This window comes from Neophocaena asiaeorientalis, unplaced genomic scaffold, assembly GCF_003031525.2.
Source record: "Neophocaena asiaeorientalis asiaeorientalis breed wild unplaced genomic scaffold, Neophocaena_asiaeorientalis_V1.1 scaffold91, whole genome shotgun sequence".
Lineage (NCBI taxonomy): Eukaryota > Metazoa > Chordata > Mammalia > Artiodactyla > Phocoenidae > Neophocaena > Neophocaena asiaeorientalis.
In genome coordinates, this window is record NW_020173198.1 from 7059599 (window position 1) to 7078812 (window position 19214).

At 52.6% G+C, this 19214-nt stretch overlaps 1 protein-coding gene across 1 annotated transcript; it reads right to left on the reverse strand.

The window, feature by feature from the left end:
- Positions 1-1482: 1482 nt before the first annotated feature.
- Positions 1483-18863, reverse strand: SDR42E2 (short chain dehydrogenase/reductase family 42E, member 2). The gene is made up of 12 exons (XM_024744639.1): positions 18809-18863; positions 17808-18004; positions 17233-17328; positions 15900-15957; positions 15100-15218; positions 14325-14400; positions 10329-10411; positions 8614-8751; positions 8036-8101; positions 6341-6404; positions 4761-4834; positions 1483-1771 (listed from the first exon to the last, which is right to left on the reverse strand). Exons 1-12 carry the CDS (start codon positions 18861-18863, stop codon positions 1532-1534), a joined length of 1266 nt encoding a protein of 421 aa, XP_024600407.1. The 3' UTR covers positions 1483-1531.
- Between the last annotated feature and the right edge of the window lie 351 nt (positions 18864-19214).

Here is a 19214-nt window from a genome sequence, read left to right on the forward strand (position 1 = left end):
GGCTTGTGATGGTTTTCTTCTCTGCTAGGATCCATAGTTTTATCAGCCAATTCCACGTGTGCATATTATGATATATATACAGACGTATTTACACACTAATATTTTGGTATTCACAATTGATACCAAGATGATAGGGAGGCACTGTTTCTGTGGAGAGCAGCGCTGGATTAAGAAATTTTGTGGTTTAAACATTAAAGATTATGGTGATCACTACTGGCCCCCTCACTAACAAATTGAAGCGATAGTAAAACAAAAAATATGACCAACTAATTTCTAATAATTCCCATTATTACTATATTGGTACTTTTTAGAGAGATCCAATTTTTTTTAAGGTTTTTTTTTGAGACTTAATTGACATGTAACATTACATTAGTTTCACCTGTACAACATAATTATTTGCCATATGTATATATTGTGAAATGATCACAATGTCTAGTTAAATTCCATCACCACACAGAGTTCCAATTATTTTTCTTGTGATGAAAACGTAAGATCTACTCTCAGCAACTTTCATTTATACAATACTGTAGTTACCAGGCTGTACATTTCACCCCCATAATTTATTTACTTTATAACTAACTGGAAGTTTGTATCTTTTGACCACCATAAAAGAATTTTTTTTTCTTTTCCTTTTTTGATGTCCCTTCTGGTATTGAAGTCTGTGCTTACTGAGTCATCCCCAGACTCATGCACCGGAAACCCAAAAAGGCCAAGTTGGGCTGGGCAGAAGCCTGGGTCTCAGGTGTCCTTCCAACCCTGTCTATCAACACACAGGGAGACCTGCATGAGTGAGCGAACCCAAAACATAAGCATAGCAGCTGATCAAACTCAGTGCTCCTAGAAGGGGTCTAATCCAAGATCCCGAGACATCTCAGGACAAGCACAGAGAAGCTCGGGCAGCGAGGAGGGTCCGTGTCCCTAGAGAGGTAGCAGCAGCCTGCGAAAACTTGGAAACGTCAGCCCAGCTGCACGAGCGGCTGCAGCTAGGTCCCTAGGAGTGGAGCCAGACGGGAGGGGATGGGGCTAAGGCTGAATCACAAACAGGAGAGGAGAGGGACCGACCAAGAGAGATGAGCAAGTCTAGTTACCAAAAGAGAAACCAAGGCGAGGATTCAGGCGTTCGGCTACAGCCAGAAACGGGGCGGACCAGAGCAGGGGAGAACGCGGGGGCGGGCCAGGCCTGGGCAGGGGCGGGGAGAAGGCCTGGAAGGCGGAGCAGGCTGTGAAGATAGGACCTTCTCGTAGGCATGCCGGCCGGGTCAGAGGGAGACCAAGGCCGGAGGGAGGGAAAGGGGCGTGGCCAGGGCTCAAGAGGCGGGGCAGGGGCACGTCGAAACCCAGAGGGCGGGACAGGGGCGGGGTTAGAACGCCGGAATATCCAAGCGGAAGACCTGCTAGGCAGATCCAAGCCCAGAGGGTGGGGCAGGGACAAGCCCAGGACTCAAGGGAGTGCCCAAGACCGGAGGACGGAGCAGGGTCTGGTCCAAGTCCTGAAGGCGAAGCAGGGGCAGGGACAGGCCGGCGACGATGGTCAGACGACGAACGGCCGCGGGCCTAGGAAGTGCAGGGCCAGCACGAGCAGGCCAAGGAGCAGCAGCAGCCCGAGCAGTACCCGCAGGAGCGTCCGCGCTGTGGAGCCGCGGGTTCCCCGGCCCGTTGACTGCACGTATCGCTCCACGGCGTCTGCGAAGCTGAACTTGTCGGGCACGTAGCCAAGCTGAGCGCGGGCCTTAGCGATCTGGAAGGTGTGCGTCACGGCCACGCTGCGCACCTGTGGGGAGAGGCGGGGCAGCCGAGGGACGGGACTAGTGGGCGTGGGGAGCAACCTCTACCATGTTTTACTCGGATAAGAGAGGGTAGGGATTTCCCTTCCGTTGCACAGAGATTTAAAAGGACCTCTATGCTGGATCTTGCGTCTGCGACGCCCCCATGGGGAGGACTTCCTGTCTCTCTTCCACCTCCATTTTCCTCGGGGGGGGGCCGCCTCCAGGGTACATTTTCTGCATCTCCCCACCCTACTGAACTCCTCAGTCCCCCAAAAGTAAAGGCCCCACCTCTGCACTCCCCTTCCCCGGCCCTAGCACGATGCCGGGGCTCAGGAGGCCCTTGATACATTCTGCCTGTGGCCTGAGTGCAGCTATCCGGAAAACTTGTCTCCAGGAAACATCCTTGACTTTTCAGCCCACAGCCCCAGATGGAGTCTGGGCAGGCAGGCTCCAGGGTGCAAGCTTCACGCCCTGGCTGATTAACTGAGCTTCCCTAAGAGAGGAATTCAATTATGCATAAGTGATTACTCTCTCCAGGGTTTGAAGCTGCGTTTCCTGATGCCAGATGGCCTGGGTCCCACAGGCTTCAAAGGTGGTGCTGACAGCAACAATTACTGAGTAAGCACTCTGAGCCTGTCATGGGCTAAATTCTTTCTAGGCCATATCTCATTTAATCTTCTGAAGTGGTAATACCACCATCTCCTCTTTTGAAAATTGAAGATCAGAGAGGTTAAGTGACTAGCCCAGGGTCACACAGAGAAGCCAAACTCTAGCTCACGCCCTTCCCAGCTATGCTAGGATTGAGAAGATACCCTCCCACCTGACTCATTTCTTTGCCTTTTGTTCCTCAGCTGGACACTGGGAAGGAGTCCACTAGCTGCTTGATTCTGCAGTGGCCCTGAAACAGCCCTTGGGGTCAAGCCCCTGGTCTTGGATGCTTGTGTGAGGAGAGAGGGAGAGAGGCCAGTTCTTGTCCTTTTTTGCCTCAGCTAGTAAATTCAGGGCTTTGGCGGGTACAGCTGTGAACTAGATAGGCAGGGTCCTGGGACACAGCATTCTCAGATGTCAGGCTTAGATGTCACCTCCTTTGGGAAGCCTCCCTAACTTCCTCAGAATTGGCTTAGGTGCCCCTTCTGTGTACTCTGAAGTTCCTCATTACTTCCCCCAGTATAGCCCTTGCTGGGCTGCCTTCCCCTTTGGACTGTGAGCTCACCATTAAATGAGATCATAATCTTTTTGCCCCTCCTAACTTAGCAAAGCATCAGGGACAATCCAATGAGAGAGTGGACTGGAAGGATTTTGCAAATAACACCAAACACCACTTGTTGCTTTACTGTTTACAATCTGCATTAAAACATCCTCTCTTTTAAACTGTATGTGTGAATAGAAAGCAAGGACTGCCTTGCCTCCACTCCTCAGCACAGTGCCTGGCGTACATTAGGTGCTCAATACACGTCAAAGGAATGAAAAAATGCTATGAAGTCAAACTAGAGGGCTAGTTGGTGTGTCATAGACTGACCAGAAGAGGGCGCCCGAGCTACAGTGCCCAGAAACGTCCCAGCTAACTAGGGATCCTTTGCCCCCCCCTCCCCCTGAATTGAACAAGGAAACCCACCAGGGAGTGGAGAGAGGAGAGCCAGCTCCCTACCCGACCACAACTCCGCAGCACTTTGGCAGCTATTTTATGTGACTATGATTCCTGACATTTCACAAGCTAGTGGTTAAGCTTGAAATCATTTAGGTCTCCTCTGGGTTCAAATCTCGATGCTGCTACATAAGGGAATGGTCATGAGCCAGGTTATTTCACCCCCCCTCCCCCCACTGAGTGTTTCATTTCCTTCTCTGTACATGGAGGTGATAATAACAGAATCCACAGTCTATAGTAGTTGTGAAGATTAAATGAGATAAACACAGTGCTTGGCATTTCACACTCTATAGATGGTCCCTATTTTTACTATTCTCTTTCCTCTGCTAGTTCAAAGGAGAGACCATAGGGAACTGCTTCTTTCTGTGGCCCATTCTCGATTCTCTGAGGTGGAGAGCACTGAGCTTGGAATGTGAAGCCAATTCCAGAATGGTGGGAGCTTGGACAAATCACTTATTTCTCTAGTGCTCAGTTTCTCACCATTAAATGAGATCATAATCTTTTTTCCCCTCCAAACTTAACAGAGCATCAGGGACAATCAAATGAGAGAGTGGACTGGAAGGATTTTGCAAATAACACCAAACACCACTTGTTGCTTTACTGTTTACAACCTGCATTAAAACACCCTCTCGCTTAAACTGTATATGCAAATAGAAAACTGCATCATCATTATTTGAGAACAGTGTTCTTAACACAGTAGGTACTTAATATATACTTATTATTCAGTGAGCAGGAACTGTGAACCTCGAATCAACAGGCTGTGTGTGTGTGTGTGTGTATTGACGGTTACTGGGAGTAACATTCCAAAAAGTGAATTTCATGGAACCTGCCTTTGGGAGCCTCCAGTCTGGATGGGAAGACAAACTGCTTATGAATGAAATGACAGTGATAAAGGATGGGCTTGGGCTTCCCTGGTAGCGCAGTGGTTGAGAGTCTGCCTGCCGATGCAGGGGACACGGGTTCGTGCCCCGGTCCGGGAAGATCCCACATGCCGCGGAGCAGCTGGGCCCGTGAGCCATGGCTGCTGAGCCTGCGCGTCCAGAGCCTGTGCTCCGCAACGGGAGAGGCCACAGCAGTGAGAGGCCCGCGTACCGCAAAAAAAAAAAAAAGGATGGGCTTGGAGCTGTTGCCCTTCAGACCAAGAGAGCACAGCTTCAGCAAAAGCTCAGAGGTTGGGATGTTATACAGGAGCTGGCCGTAGATTTGAGCCCACATGGGAGGTTCTGAGACCTCAGACAAGCATCCAGTTATGGTGTCAAAAGGTGAGGGTTTGTGGCAGTGGAGAAGGGGCAGGAAGGCAAGTGAGGGGCACCAGGACACAGGGGCTCCCCTCACAGCAGCCCACTTACCTCACTCCGGGTGAGCAGCGGCGGGAGGCTGCAGATGGGCTTCAGGGCCAGGTGCAAATACTCCATCACTGTGGCTGTGTGGGGAGAGAGGGACCAGTGACCAGGGGGCCTGCTCTAGGCAAACTCCAGGGAGGTCGTCAGAGACAAGTCAGTTGGGGGCATTATTTGCTTTGCTAGGGGGAATCTCCACTTTGCCAAGTTTTCCTGTCCTTGGATTTCTTTAAATCAGCAGTCTCCGCACACCCTGGGGTGCCTTGTTTGGCTGTGAAATATGTCACAAGTAAGTTATTATTAATATTAAAAGACTGACATCTTAAAATAAATCTGAGCAGATTCAAAGTGATCTCTACAATCACGTCTCTCTCACGCACTTCTATCCCGATGTGCTCTCTTGAGTCAGGGAGAAAGAAGTGGGAACGGTGGTTCAACTCAGCCCGGGCTGCACTTCGGACCACTTTTTAAAATGTTCCTTCTTCCCCCACCCCCTTGCTTCCTGCGGATGCTGAGGTAATTGGTCTGGGGGTGTGGCTGAGGCATTTTTTAAAAGCTCCCAGGTGATTCCAATGTGCAGCCAAAGTTAAGAAGCACTGAGTTTACAGTCAGCTCACTGGGAATTGGGAATTTATAGACAGTCTCCAAAACCGCCAGGACCTGCGGTTGAACTCTTCTCAGCTGGGGGTCAAGGAGTGTCAATCCTGGTGGTGATGCTATGCAGGGGAAGTCATCCTGTGTGGGCACCCTGGGGGACAAAAATGTGCAAACCCCTGCTTTAAATGGCGGGCATCCCAATGCCTTATTATTATTTTTTTTTTTGGCCGCGCTGTGCAGCACGTGGGATCTTAGTTCCCAGACCAGGGATCGATCCCACATCCTCTGCATTGGAAATGCGGAGTCTTAACCACCGGACCACCAGGGAAGTCCCCCAGTGCATTTAAAGATCCAGCTGAGGTTTTCCAGGAACACAGTTATCTGTGACTTGGGGGCCACCTGCCCCTTCGGGCTGATCACTCCAAGCCTGAAGCCCGTGCTCATTCCAGCTGGAAGGAGGCCAGCATAGGGAAGCTGGGGCGTGAGAGTAGAGACTGACCTTCAGGGTGAGGAGGAGACTCTAGGGTCAAACAGAACCCTCACATGTCCAAAAGCAGCCTTAACTCCAGGGCGACCTTGGGGGATGGGGCACTCCAGCAGGACTGGAGCGCAGTGGGAATTCTGCCTCTCCCACTTTCTCACTGGGGCACCACGGGCAGGTTGCTAACCTCTCAGAGCCTCAGTTGCCTCATCTTTACAATGGGCCTAACCCCACCCACCTGGCGAGTGGGATAGGGTTTAAACAGGGCCAGGACTAGGGTGAGGGGAGTGAGGTGCCTCGAGTGCAAAATTTAAGGAGGCACTTGCTCTCAGGGCTGGGCAAGTGCAGATGGGGCTTGGAGCATTTGACTCCTGCGAGTGAAGGTTTCCTTAAATTTTGTACTCTCAGTGCCCCACTCGCCTCAGCCAGGTCCTGGCTCTGGTTTTAAAATGAGGTAATGCATGTACATCTGGCACATGGAGGGTTTTCACATACACACTCCTTTCCTCACCTGACAGGTAAACCCAGGAAGTAGGAACCTGGATCCAGGGCTTGCTGTACCCCAGCTTCTCAAACTGCAAGGAAACATGGCTTAAGGTGAGAACAGATCCTTGGGGGGCTGGTATAGGCCACGTGTTGCCTTTACCCCAGGGCCAGCAGAGCAGAGCACCTCCTGGCCCCTCCTCAGCTGCCCACCAAAGGGGGCAGACCCCACAGCCAGCCCCAAGTTTACACCAGTCTTTAAATGAAGCCCACACTGTGACCTGGAAAACTAAGTAGGAACTGACTGCGTGGGGTGCAGTCCCATCATTTAGTTATTTTTTACATCTGTGTACACCCAAAGACACTCTAAGGCACTTATATAGAATCTGATTATTTTCTAGAATCTGCTTTTCTGCTATTAAATTAAAAAAAAAAAAAAGCATACGTGTGGAGGGTGGTGGGAGAAGCATGAAGAGATGGGCTGGCATAGGATGAACTGAGGTCTTCACTTGTATGAAAACCCTCCAGGTCAAAAAGACAGATAATAACAAGTGTTGACAGGATGTGGAGAAACTGGAACCCTCTTACACTGCTGGTGGGAGTGTAAAATAGTGCAGCCATTTTGGAAAACAGTCTGGCAGTAACTCAAAAGGTTAAACATAGAGTTACTGTATGATCCAGCAATTCCACTCCTAGGTATATACCCAACAGAAATGAGAAAATATGTCCACACAACTATTTACACACGAGTGTTCATACAGCATTACTGATAACAGGCCCAAAATGGAAAACCCAAATTTCTATCAATTGATGAATGGATTAACAAAATGTGGCACAGCGATTGAATGAAATATCTTTTTGGCAATAAAAGAGAATGAAGTACTTGTATGACACATCCACAACATGGATGAACCTTGAAAACATGCTAAATGAAAGACACTTAACACAAAGCCCACATACTGTATGATTCCATTCATAGGAAATGTCCAGAACAGGCAAATCTACAGAAAGCCGGAAGTAGCTTAGTGGTTGCCTATGGCTAGGGGTGGGGTGGGGTGAGAGGTAAATAGAAGTGACAGCTAAAAGGTATGGTTTGGGGAGGTTCTTTTCTGGGAAGGTGACAAAATGTTCTAAAATGTGTTTTGCTGATGGTCGCCCAACTCATACTAAAAACCATCGACTTGTACGCTTTCAATAGGTGAACTGTATGGTCTATAAATTATATCTCAATAAAGCTGTTAAAAGTTGACATGCAAAGGGCCTGAATGCCCCCAGGATGGATCCTCCAGCGCGGGGTTTCTGGTCTACCCCTTCCAGGAGTCTGTAGGCTGCTGCGAGAGGAGGCCAGGACTCTCAGAGGGGCTGCTGCGTAGGGGCCCGAGGGCCAACACCTCCCTTTGTGCTTTGCCTACCTTCTACTTACCTCTTTCAGGGCCTCACCACATAGTACAGGGGCCACAAGCAAAATCCCACAGGGCAGGACATCGACATAAATCAGGAAGCGGGCTGGGAGGGACTATGACAAACTGGGGGAGAGCACAGACCCCCAAAGGGGCAGCCACCACCCAGCTCCAGCCAGTTCCGATGTTGCCCAGTGGACACTGTTGCCAGAGCTGGTTTTTAATGTGAAATCCTCTGATTTTTTGGGAAAAGGTGACCGGGAAAGAAGACATGGGGATCCCTGAATTCTCACTTGGGATGGGGGCGGTGTTCGGGCACCTACCAGTGGGGCCATCCACTCGAAGATGTTGACGCTCTCCCCGTCATTGATGTAGTACGCCTGCCCACTCTGAGGGGGGCACATGGGGAGGGGGATGGTCAGTCACATGCCTGCTGCCCGACCCCACCCTCTCCGATGGCTCCCAGCAGCTGCCCCAACTCCCCACTTCTCCTCAGCAGCCCTGGAGACGGACCTGAGCAAGTCCCTTTGAGTTCCAGGGCTGCCAACTGACTAGCTGTATGACCTCAGTGGAGTCACTTAACCTCTCTGTACCTCAGTTTCTGCATCTGAGAAATGGGAGCATAATAATGGCATCTCCCCCTTGGGCTGTTGTAAAGGTGCAGGTGACAATACACATAAAACATTTAGCATTTGGTGACTGAAATTCCGGGCTCAACAACACCTACCTCACAGGGTCATTTCAAGGAGCTAACGATGCTCTAAAAGGCCACTTTCCCCCCACCCCATCAGGCAGCTTGAATTGGGGAGCTATGTTGTGTGTGAGCCAGGAATCCCCGAGGGATAGGGGACCCGCCTGCAGCCCGAGGGGTAAGGTCGGGGGAGCACTGCAGGAGACTCACGGCCACGTAGCCCTTGGTGGCGGTGAGAGCCTCGGCTGCTAGCACGTGTGCCTGCACCAGGTTGCACACGTGGACCCAGTTCATCCTTGTCCTGCGGTCCCCAAATCGGAACATGAACAGTCTCTTCTTGATGTGGCTCTGGTGGTGGGGGGAGAGGGCGAGAAACACAGACCTAGCGGCTTTAAATTCCATCTACATGCAGAAGGCTCCCAGGCCAGACTCCTCTGTCCCAGCCCCACATGCCTTCCGGAAGGCTCCACTTGGCTGCCCGATAGACAAGGCAGACTTGTCCTGTCCTGTGAGCGCCTTATCCCCATTTGGCCGCCCCTCCCCACCCCCTCAGCCCACAGCACCCAGGGCTCAGGCCTAAAGCCTGCAGCCAGCTTTGGCTGTCCCCTCCCTCACTCTCCACACTCAACCCGTCTGCAAACCCAGTCGTCTCAGCCATTACAATCTGTCCAAAATTCGGCCACTCCTCACTGTACTGACTTCCGCCCTCATCTCTCACCTGGACACTGAAAGAGCCTCCTAACTGGTCCCCTGCTTCCACCCCCCGCCGCTGTGGCCTGTTCGTGCAGCTGTGGGATCCTTTTGAATCCTAAGTCAGATCGTGTCTCTTCTGCTCAGAAACTTCCGGGCGCGGGTGGCAGAGGAGGCCCTTCTGCTCTGGCCCCAGCTACTCTCTGACGTGTCTCCCACCGACTCTTTTGCTCACTCTGCACGAGCTACTCGGCCTCCTCCCTGGAACGTGCCAGCAGGGCCCCACCTCAGGGCTTCGGACTAGCCGTTCCCTCTGTCTGGAAGGCTCTTCCTCCAGATAGCTGTGTGATGCACCCGGTCACCTCCTTCAAGTTGCTCAATATCCCTGCTTGAAGAGGCTCCCCGACTGCCGGCACCCCCAGCTTCCCCCAACCCCACTCCACTTTTCCTCTTTCTCCGTAGTCCCTGGCACCTTCAAACGTTCCTTGTATTGTATCATGTTTATTCTCTCTCTCTCCTCCTGTGAGAATATAAACCCCACAGGGGCGGGAATCATCTGTTTTGTTCACTGACCTGTCCCCAAACCTGGAACAGTTTTTCATTTCCAGCTTTGTGCCCAAGCTGTCTCCTCTATTTGGACCACTTTCTCTCTACCACCCCATTTCCTTGGTTAGCTCCTTCTGTATCCAAACAGCACAGCCATCACTTCCTCCAGGAAGCCCTCCTGGACCTCCCCTGCCAGGCCCCCTCTCCTGTGCTCCCATCTTCTCCCTCTCACCTCTACACAGCCCTTACCACCCTGAATCTGTGACTGTGGAGTCTGTCTCCCTGACTAGGCTGTGAGAAATTTGAGGACAGGATCTAGAGCCCCCTGTAGCTATATCCCTGGCAACCAGCCTTCTCTGGAGACAGGATTTCTGCGTGAAAAGCCTGGTGCTGGCAGCATGAGATGAGCCATCTGGCCCTTATGGAGCTCACATCTGAGCAGGGCAATAGTTTCCTCTGCTTCTTTGGGGTCATAGCTCCATGTCTCCTCTACCGGTACCCAGGCCTGGCTGGCGCACCCTGAGAGCTCTGTTCCTGGTGGGCCTCATGGGGGCAGGACTTCTCCCAGAACTGAGGGTCCCCCGCTCGGGACACTGCCCTAAGACTGACGCGGTGACCGTGGGTCCCCATTCACACACATATCAGCCAGGCTTCTCCTGTGCCTCCGGCCTGGGGCTGGGACAACATACCGCCACGCGGGGCAGGTGCCTCTGCTCTTCGGGGCCGTAGATCCCTGGGGGCCGGAGCACACATGTCCTCAGAGCGCCTCCTCCTACAACACAGGGGAGGGTGGTCAGGGGCCTGGGGAGGGGCGGATGAGCAGGGAGAGGGACAGAAAGGCCGTCCGCATCTCCTGGTTCTTACCTGGAAAGGTTAGTGGGGAAGGCAGGGCCTTGGGGTTTCCTCATTCAATTAATTATTCTCTCAGTCAGTCATTCAACAAACACTGTTCAGAATCATTCCCCACCTCCACCCACCTCAGCACTGGGCCCTGGGATGGATGCTGTGAAGAATCCAAGGATGACCAAGAAATGGTCCCTGTCCTCACAATGCTCTCAGGCCAGTAACAGAGGCAAGACCTAGATGCAGGTATCTGCATGGCCCGTGAGAGTTTAACCAGCACTTGACAGACATGATCTCTTTCAACTCCCAGAGTCCTACTGTGTCCATTTTACAGATGCGCACAGACCCACACGTCCTCATGCCAATAGCTATAGTACTTTACTTTTTCTGGTCATCAGATAAGGATCACGATGGCTCTCAGAGAGGTCCTACTATGTGTCTGGTGCTCTGGTAAGCCTGGAATTTTTCCCTCAAAGCAGCCCTATGAGGTGGGAGCTGTTATTATTCCTGTTTTATGGATAAAAGAACCAAGGCTCAGAGAAGGGATGTGATTTGCCTAAGGGCACACAGCTCAGCCTCGCGGAGCTGAGATGGGGACCAAAGTCCAGGCACTGTCCACTAATACCTCTGGTGATACAGTACTAACAAACAGGCCCTCAGCTCTCTCAGCCTGGGTCTCCTCACCTGGAAAATGGGTGCTTTGTAACTGGTGGTAGCAGTTATACTTTCCAGACAACCAATGGAGAAATGAAAAGACTAGAGCCATCAGCATGAGAGCTGGGTGTCTGTTCCCCTAACTCTCGCAGCTCTGTGCCAGCAGAGTCCCCAGACCAAGACAAAGCTTGGTCCAGGGCTTCCCAAATTCTCTGCTGAGGGGCCCCCACTGGTGGAAGGGGGAGCATGTCTCCCCAGGGGAAGTCTGGGCGTACAGCCTGAAGGGCTGCTCCAAACATATTCTTTTTAAGTCTTAAGAGGGCCTACAAATTTTTCAATTTATTCTCATAATTCATTTGTGTTTAAGATTAAAATTTTAAAAAATTACTATTTGTAAATTATTCGATCCCTAACCCCAACTCCTTAACTGAGATGGAGTCTCCTGGAAGATGTTTCACTCCTCCAAGGCTCAGGTTTCCCAAGAGGCTGTGCCTCCAGTTTGGGGAGCCTAGTGTATGCCATCCTCTGGGACCGGAAGCCCACCTTCCTTTGGGGGCCCCTTCCCCTTTGCACCAGGTCTAGTGGGGGACTGTCAGTCTAGATGCACCTCTCTTCCCTGAGATGGCAGCCACGGGACCCAGGCTGGGCCGATGCCATGTTCTCACCCAGCAATGTGACTCTGTGCATCACTGACACGGGATCGAAAATCACAGGAGTGGGTTCACCCTGAGAGACTGATCACCAGCTCCTGTCTCCCAGGTCCCTGGAACTGCCCTGACCCTGTCCTTTCTAAGCCCTGGTGGTCATTTTTCTGGAATATATTTTCCAGAGGCTATCCCAGTATAAATTCCATTTTCTCCATAAATTAGCCAGGGTCAGCGTCTCCGGGTCATAGCCAAACACCCTGACTGCTCCCCCACCAAAACCCTCACTTTACAATGAGGCCCAGTGTATTGGGTTGAACAGTGGCCCCCAAAAGATATGCCGGTGTCCTGGAACCCGTGGATGCTACTTTATTTGGAAAAGGGGCCTTTGAGGATGTAATTAAGGACCTAAAAATGAGATGATCCTGGATTATCCGGGCGAGCCCTAAATCCAATGTCAGGTATCCTTATAAGAGACTCACAGAGAAGAGACAGATGGAGAAGACGAGAGGCCATGTGAAGACAGAGGAGGAGACTGGAGCGATGCAGCCACACACCAAAGAAGGACCCCAAGCTTCTGGGGCCATCAGAAGCTGGAAGAGTCAAGGAAAGATTCTCCCCTCGCACTTTTGGAGGGATCGCAGCCCAAATGACACTTTGATTTCAGACATCTGACTGCGAACTGTGGGAATTGCGAGAGAAGAAATTTCTGTTGTTTTAAGCCACCAGGTTTGTGGTAATTTGTGCCAGCGGCCCCAGGACACTAATGAACCCAGAGACAGGAGGACACAACACATTCACATGGAGCTGGGGTCTGCATGCCTCAGGACTCTGCTACAGGCACCAGGGTGCTCCATGCCAGGTTAGAGGCAGAGTCTCAGGGACCAGCTTGGGTAGTAAGGACTGGAAATCACCCAGGGTGATGTGGCTGGGCTCCTGCAAGGCAGGTATCAGGTGAGCTTTTCTGTAAACAGCCTGCAGCTAATTTTAAACTCTGGGTCACCTGGGCATGGTGGGGGGAGGTTGGTTGGGCTATAGCTGACACTGGCCAGTGGGGCACTGGGTGGCCACGTCACAGAGGGACTGCGCCCAGGGTATCCATGACTCTCCTGACCACGGAAAGCTGGGGATGCTTGTATAAATAATTCTCAGCCAGAGGATTAGGTGTCTGGCTTGTAGGCTGCTGGTCCAGCCAGGGGAGGCCCTGGTAGAGAAGAGAATTCAACTGCCGAGGGTCAAACTCCTGGGAAACACAGATGGATGTTCCCACTGGGATAAGGGGTTGAGGCTTGACAGGCCCAGGGTGAGAGGGTGGGGTGGGGAGGCTTTTAGGGAAAAGAGTTCATGCTCAGAGACTTACTCAGCCATAGCTACAGTGGAGCACAATGGTTAAGCCCCAGGCTCTGGTTTTAGACTCCCCTAGGGGGAGAGGGGGTTTTCAAATCCCACCTCTGCCACCTAAGAGCTATGTGGCCTTGAGCTAAGTCAGTTAACCTCTTAGCCTCAGTTTTCTCTCCTGTAAAATTGGGGATTATAATTTCAAACAACCTTCGCTCTCCAAATCCACTTGGCTCCTGAGTTTAGACAGTGAGGGAAACCAGGTTTTCTGTTTCTTTTTAGTTTCTGAATTTCAGAAAGCAAATAATGATAATTTAGATAGCAGGAATTTATCTGAATCTATTGATATTTGACTCCTGAGTTTGGAAAGCAAGGGGTAGCTAAGGTTCTTACCTCATATGGATGCTATGAAGAGTTATTGAGACTTTTGCAGGTAAAATCAGCGTGTAAAATAGGGCTTGGCATGTAGTAAGCACTCAGTAAACACAAAATGTCCATGTTAGTGTTGTTGTTTTTTTTTTAACAGTGCCCATCATTATTTTATTCTCACTCAAGCTCCTTGAGGTAAATTCCACTATCCATCGTTTCATAGGTGAGGAATCTGAGGCTGGGAGAGGGTAAGTGCATTGCCCAAGATCACATAGATGAGAGGCGGTGGAGCTTGGATTTGAACTCACTTCAGTCTGATGCCAGTACGTGGGTGCTTAGCCACTGTGCCATGCTGCCACCTGTCCTTAATCTACTATTATTTCTCTATCACAATACAGTAAGAAGAGGCGATCCAGTAAGGCAGCCAAGGCCAATTTTTCTGGGAGTTACTGAAGGGCTCCTCACTTGCACAGCCCTTCCAAAGCGCTATATTTCATGCATATTCATAAGTTTGTACTCTTATAAAGAGGGTCCCCAAAACTGGATGCCCTCCTATATGGCAGAAAAGAGAGCTAGACGTGGACTAGCTCAAGTGTCTCCCCACCAGGACATGAACAATGTGAGGGCAGAGATTGGGCCTGACGTTTTCCGGGCTGTATCCCTGGTGGAGTGTGGGTGCTCAGAATTTGTTGGATGACGAATGTCCAAGGCCCTGGGGAAGTGTTCTTTGGAAGGAAGCTGGGAACATACCAGCTATAAGCTAGAATCGCACATGTGCTTCAGGGAGGGAGCAGTGGGCACGCACGTTGGCTGTGAGCAGGGCCTCCCAATACTCACCTGGGAGAGGCGTCCCGTTGGCCATAAGGATCAACTGGTCAGCAATGGCTTTGGTTCGGGAGTAGTGGTCCACGTGCTATCAGAGAACAGGAAGTACAGAGCCACCGAACGGGGGTCAGAGACACCGCTGGCCACACCTGCCCGGCCCACCCAGCCCTCCTGGCCCCAGGGCTGTACCTCTGCTTCAGACCACATGGGGGTTCACTTCTGGGACCCCCACTGGGAAATGGCCAGGCCCTGAGCCCCACTCCCCTTCCTCTCCCTCTGGGTGGGAGCCACAGGAACAGAGGAGAGAGTTCAGAGCAGTAAAAACGACCAGGGGCTCCCTGATTCAGGGAGGCTCCTGCAAGCCACAATGCCTGCTCTGGGATGTGAATGCTGGACGTGAGTTGATGGATTGTTCACATGGAGTCCTTTAGTGCTCACGGGGCATTTTCACATACATCAACTCATTTCCTGGTCTCCACGTCCCCATAGGGTGGTGCTATCACACCCAGATGAAGAAGGAGAGCCTCCAAGTGAAGTGGTTTGCTCAGGGTTCCACAGTAGAAAGTGGCTTTGCTGGTTCAAGGCCAGGTCTATGTGATTTCAAAGCTCCTACTGGCACGACCAGCCGAAATAGGAGAAGGCTTTTGTGCCACGCCGTTTTGGGGACCCTTTCTTCCTGGGTCTTACCCTGAATTGTGAAATTGACCCTGGCTCCGCCCATCCCTACCCTTTGGACTGTGGGTTCCAAGTCCATTGGCCCCGCCCACCTCTCCTGGAAGCCAGGTACCTTCTCCAGTGGGAAATATGGCACAGAGTCCTCATCGCCCTGTTCTATGGGCTTCCCGCCGAATGCGACATTGACGGTGCTGGTGTAGACAAGCCTTGGAACCCGCCGGTGGACACAGACTACAGTGACAGGTCACACGGCAACACACACACACACAAACACACACACACACAGTTGATGTGAGCAGGGAGCTGGTTGAGGAGGAACCCATGGGGACCTCCTTGGGCGAATCTTCCACCCAGCCTCCTGCACACATCCTGGCTTGGGACGGAAGAGCCTCCTTCCCTTAACTTGGGGAGGGGTCAAGTCCCCGCTCCCTGGGCCCTTGGGGGCCAGGCTGGCTCATTCTTCCTTCTCAGTGTGGCTGCGGCCCTTTAGCTACCTTGCCAGGGACAGGTCAGAAGAAAGTCTCACTCAGTGGGGACATAGGGAAAACACACTCTAGAATCAGAGAGAAAAATGCAGGACAAGGCAGGACATGCCCAGAGAGCCCAGGTGTGAGTTTTCTAATTTGGTGCTTCAGCAACTTTTCTCGCCCGCAACCCCTAATCCCTCTGTGCAAACTCCACTCCCCGTGTCCCCAGACACACTGAGGCCACGCTGAGCCCCATGCCGGGGCCTGGGCAGGCCTGCAGAACAGGAAAGATGTGCTGCCCACAGGCCCTCTACTGGGGAGGGCGGGGATCGGGGGGAGACTCCCACCTCTGTCCCCCTGCCCTGTCCCCCAGAGCCGGGCCTGCGCAGGGGTGGGGAGAGAAGCACAAACACACAGCAGGTCACACACTGCTCTGAGCGCCTACCATCAATCACTAGTTTGGTGCCTCCAACATTTATAGACTCAATCTGCTCTTTTTGCAGCTAAAAGACAAGATGGAGGTGGGAGAGTCGGGGTGCTGTCTCATGCCTTGTAGCTGAGGCCATGAGGCTGGGCTTGGGTGACAGGGTGGGGGGCTGCAGCTCAGAGGCAGGGATCCCGAGGGGCCCATGGGCAGTGCGGGGGCCCTGGGCTCTCGTGCCCTTTTCCGTCCCCATATGCCTGGGCCACAGGGGAGGTTCTACCCCCGACTCTGGCCATCAGCTCCCTCATCTATGAAATGAGGGAAGACCCCCTTGGGTGGTCAGCAGGATTTAATAAGCCCCATGAGAGGACATGCCACAGGGCTTGACACAGAAAAGAGCCTCAGATGTGTTGGATTGTTTCCTGGCTCTAGAAGTCTCAGCTTCCTTATCCATAAGACGGACAAGTAATACTGTCCCTACCCAAGTGAGAGGGCTGGGCTTTGAAAAATAAAAACAACTGGGCTACAGTGAGAGCTGCTTGTGCGCCAGGGATTGGGCGAAGCCTTTACATCTCATTTAATCCCTACAACCACATGAGAGGCGGGTTCACTATTGATTTTCAAACTATATTTATCTTGTTGTGGTTGTTTTCAATAGGTAATACAGTCACAAGGTTAAAAATAACTCAAACAGTAAAACAAGAATGCAGTGAAGAGGAAATTGCCCTCCCAATCCTGATTCCAAGTCTCCCTTTTCCCTCCCCAGACTGTTACCAGTCTCTGTATCTCTGGAGATAATTGACACATTAATATCAGCGCACACAATGTGTGAGCATATAGCTTTTTTTTTCAAAAAAAAAAAAAAAAACAGTGTCAAACACTGTTTTCGTACCTTGGAAATTGTTCTGTTATCAGTACATATCGAGTTACCTCATTCTTTTGAATGGCTGCCTAGAATTTCATCGTTTAGCTATATCACAATTTATTTAAATAATCTCCAACGGATGGGCATTTCAGTTATTTCCTGTTTTGTTATTAAAAACAATGCTACAGATACATAAGTAAGTGTAGTTTCTGAGTCAAAGGGTATTGCGTGCTTTGATAGATACTGTTATACTGCTTTCTGAGGAGGTCGTGACATAAGTACTAGTAGTGTCCTCACTCTACAGGTGAAGAAACAGAGACTCAAAGAGGTTAACTTTCCTAGCCACGCAGCTAGAAAACGGCAGAACTGGCATTTTGTCCCATGGGTGTAGCCCAAATCCTCCCTGGAGTAGGTGAGGAGGCTGATGAACACCGGGCATGAAGGGGGTGGGCAGAGCCGGGGCCTAAGCCTTGCGTGTGAGGCGCTCACCTGCTCGGCACCAGACATTCCGCAGGAGGCCATGTGGAATACACAGTCCACGCCTTCGAAGGCGCGGTGCAGGGCTTCTGCATCGCGGACATCAGCCTGAAACAGAGAAGGAATACACGGAGGTAGGAGGTCTGGGTCCAAGGCAATCAGAGGTAACAGCTGTGCCAGGTCTCGGGGCCGGGCCCCTCTCCCCACCCCAGGCCCAGCACCTGCAGGGCCCAGACAGGCTGTGGGGCAGGATTTACTAGATGATCCCACTGGGCGTCTTCATCATCATCGGCCCCATGTATGGAGCTAAGTCACAGAGGCTGTGCTCAGTGTTTTACATGCACTGTCTTCTCAACTCCCCACGAGACCCTTGCGAAGCAGATATTGTTAGTGTCCCCTTTCTGTGGATGAAGACGCGAGGCTCAGAGGTGCGGGACCCTGTGGCCAAGGCTGCCCAGCTGGGAGCTGGAGTTGGAGCTTAAACAGTCTGACTCCGAAGCCTGTGCTCTTCAACTCCAGGCACTGGTTATACATCAGACACCATCCCCTGACCTCCACCACCAGCCTGCCCCCCGCCATCACTGCACCTGGATGAACTCGGTCCCCGGGCACAGCACCCACTGGGGTCTGCGGAGGTCGAGCAGGATGACAGAAGTGCCGCTCTTGGCCAGGCTGGAACCCAGGCTGAAGCCCAGGTAGCCTCCTCCTCCAGTCACCAGAACCTTCTGCTTAGAGGCCTGCACAGGTGTGGCCTGAGTCTTCTGCTGCAGTACTGGCACTGGGGCTGTCACTGGCTCACTGGGTTTCTGCCCAGCCCCTGATTCCCGTCTGGGCCTGGGCCCTACCCCTGACCCAGATAAAGGTGCAGCTCCTGAACCAGGTACTGACCCAGCTCCTGGCCCAGGCCCCAGAGCTTGTCCAGGTGCTGAAGCAGTACCAGGCCCCGGTCCAGGCCCCGAAGCAGCAGCAGGCCCTGGTCCAGGCCCCGAAGCGGCAGCAGGCCCTGGTCCAGGCCCCGAAGCGGCACCAGGCCCTGGTCCAGGCCCCGAAGCGGCAGCAGCCCCTGGTCCAGGCCCCGAAGCGGCAGCAGGCCCTGGTCCAGGCCCCGAAGCGGCAGCAGGCCCTGGTCCAGGCCCCGAAGCGGCAGCAGGCCCTGGTCCAGGCCCCGAAGCTGCACCAGGTCCCGGTCCAGGCCCCGAAGCAGCAGCAGGCCCCGGTCCAGGCCCCGAAGCAGCACCCGGCCCTGGTCCAGGCCCCAACACTGCGCCAGACCCTTGTCTGGGTCCCAGAACAGCACTAGGCTCCTTCCCAGGCCCTGACACTGCTCCAGTCCCTGGCCCAGCTCCTGAAGCAGCACCAGGCCTTGATCCAGGTTCTAGAACCACACCAGGCCCCAGCCCAGGCCCCGGAACAGCACCAGGACTCGGCCCAGGCCCTGGAACAGTACCAGGCCCAGGTCCAGGTCCTGACACAGCACCAGGTCCCAGCCCAGGTCTGGACACAGCACCAGGTCCCGGCCCAGGCCCTGACTCAGACCCCAGGCTTGAGACCCCACCCCAGGCCTGGCAGACAGGGCAGCTCTGCTCGCCCTGCCCTGCAGCTTTGCAGGCCTCTGGGGAGGAGCCTGCCAGGTTGGGCTTCATCTTCTACTGAGCCATGTGGACCCGGGATCTGTCCACCTGTGGGAAAAAACAGAAGAACGTACGTTCTAGAGTTGTCTCAACTCACGTGGATTATCAGACTCCTGAGGGCTTAGGAGACCTCCTGGTGGGAATTAGAGACCCTCTGAGTTCCCAAACCTGTCCCTTTCAGAATCTTGAGAACTTCCAAGGTGGCCGCTGCCTTCCTCAGAGTCAGAGACAAAGCAGCCAGGCCTTGGGTTTCACAGCTCAGGAGACCAAGGCCCAAAGTCATACTGCATGGCTGAGATTTACACCAAGAATTCCTGACTTCTCTACCAGTTCCTTAAAATCCCGGTTCCCATGTAGTACCAG

Excerpts from the sequence above, each read along its gene's own strand:
- SDR42E2 (XM_024744639.1), bottom strand. The coding sequence starts at position 18,863 with ATGAAGCCCAACCTGGCAGGCTCCTCCCCAGAGGCCTGCAAAGCTGCA. Across the intron at positions 17,329-17,807 it reads CGGGGACCGAGTTCATCCAG|GCTGATGTCCGCGATGCAGA; the intron begins GTGCAGTGATGG and ends TCTCTGTTTCAG. Across the intron at positions 6,405-8,035 it reads TCGAGTGGATGGCCCCACTG|TTTGAGAAGCTGGGGTACAG; the intron begins GTAGGTGCCCGA and ends GTTTCCTTGCAG.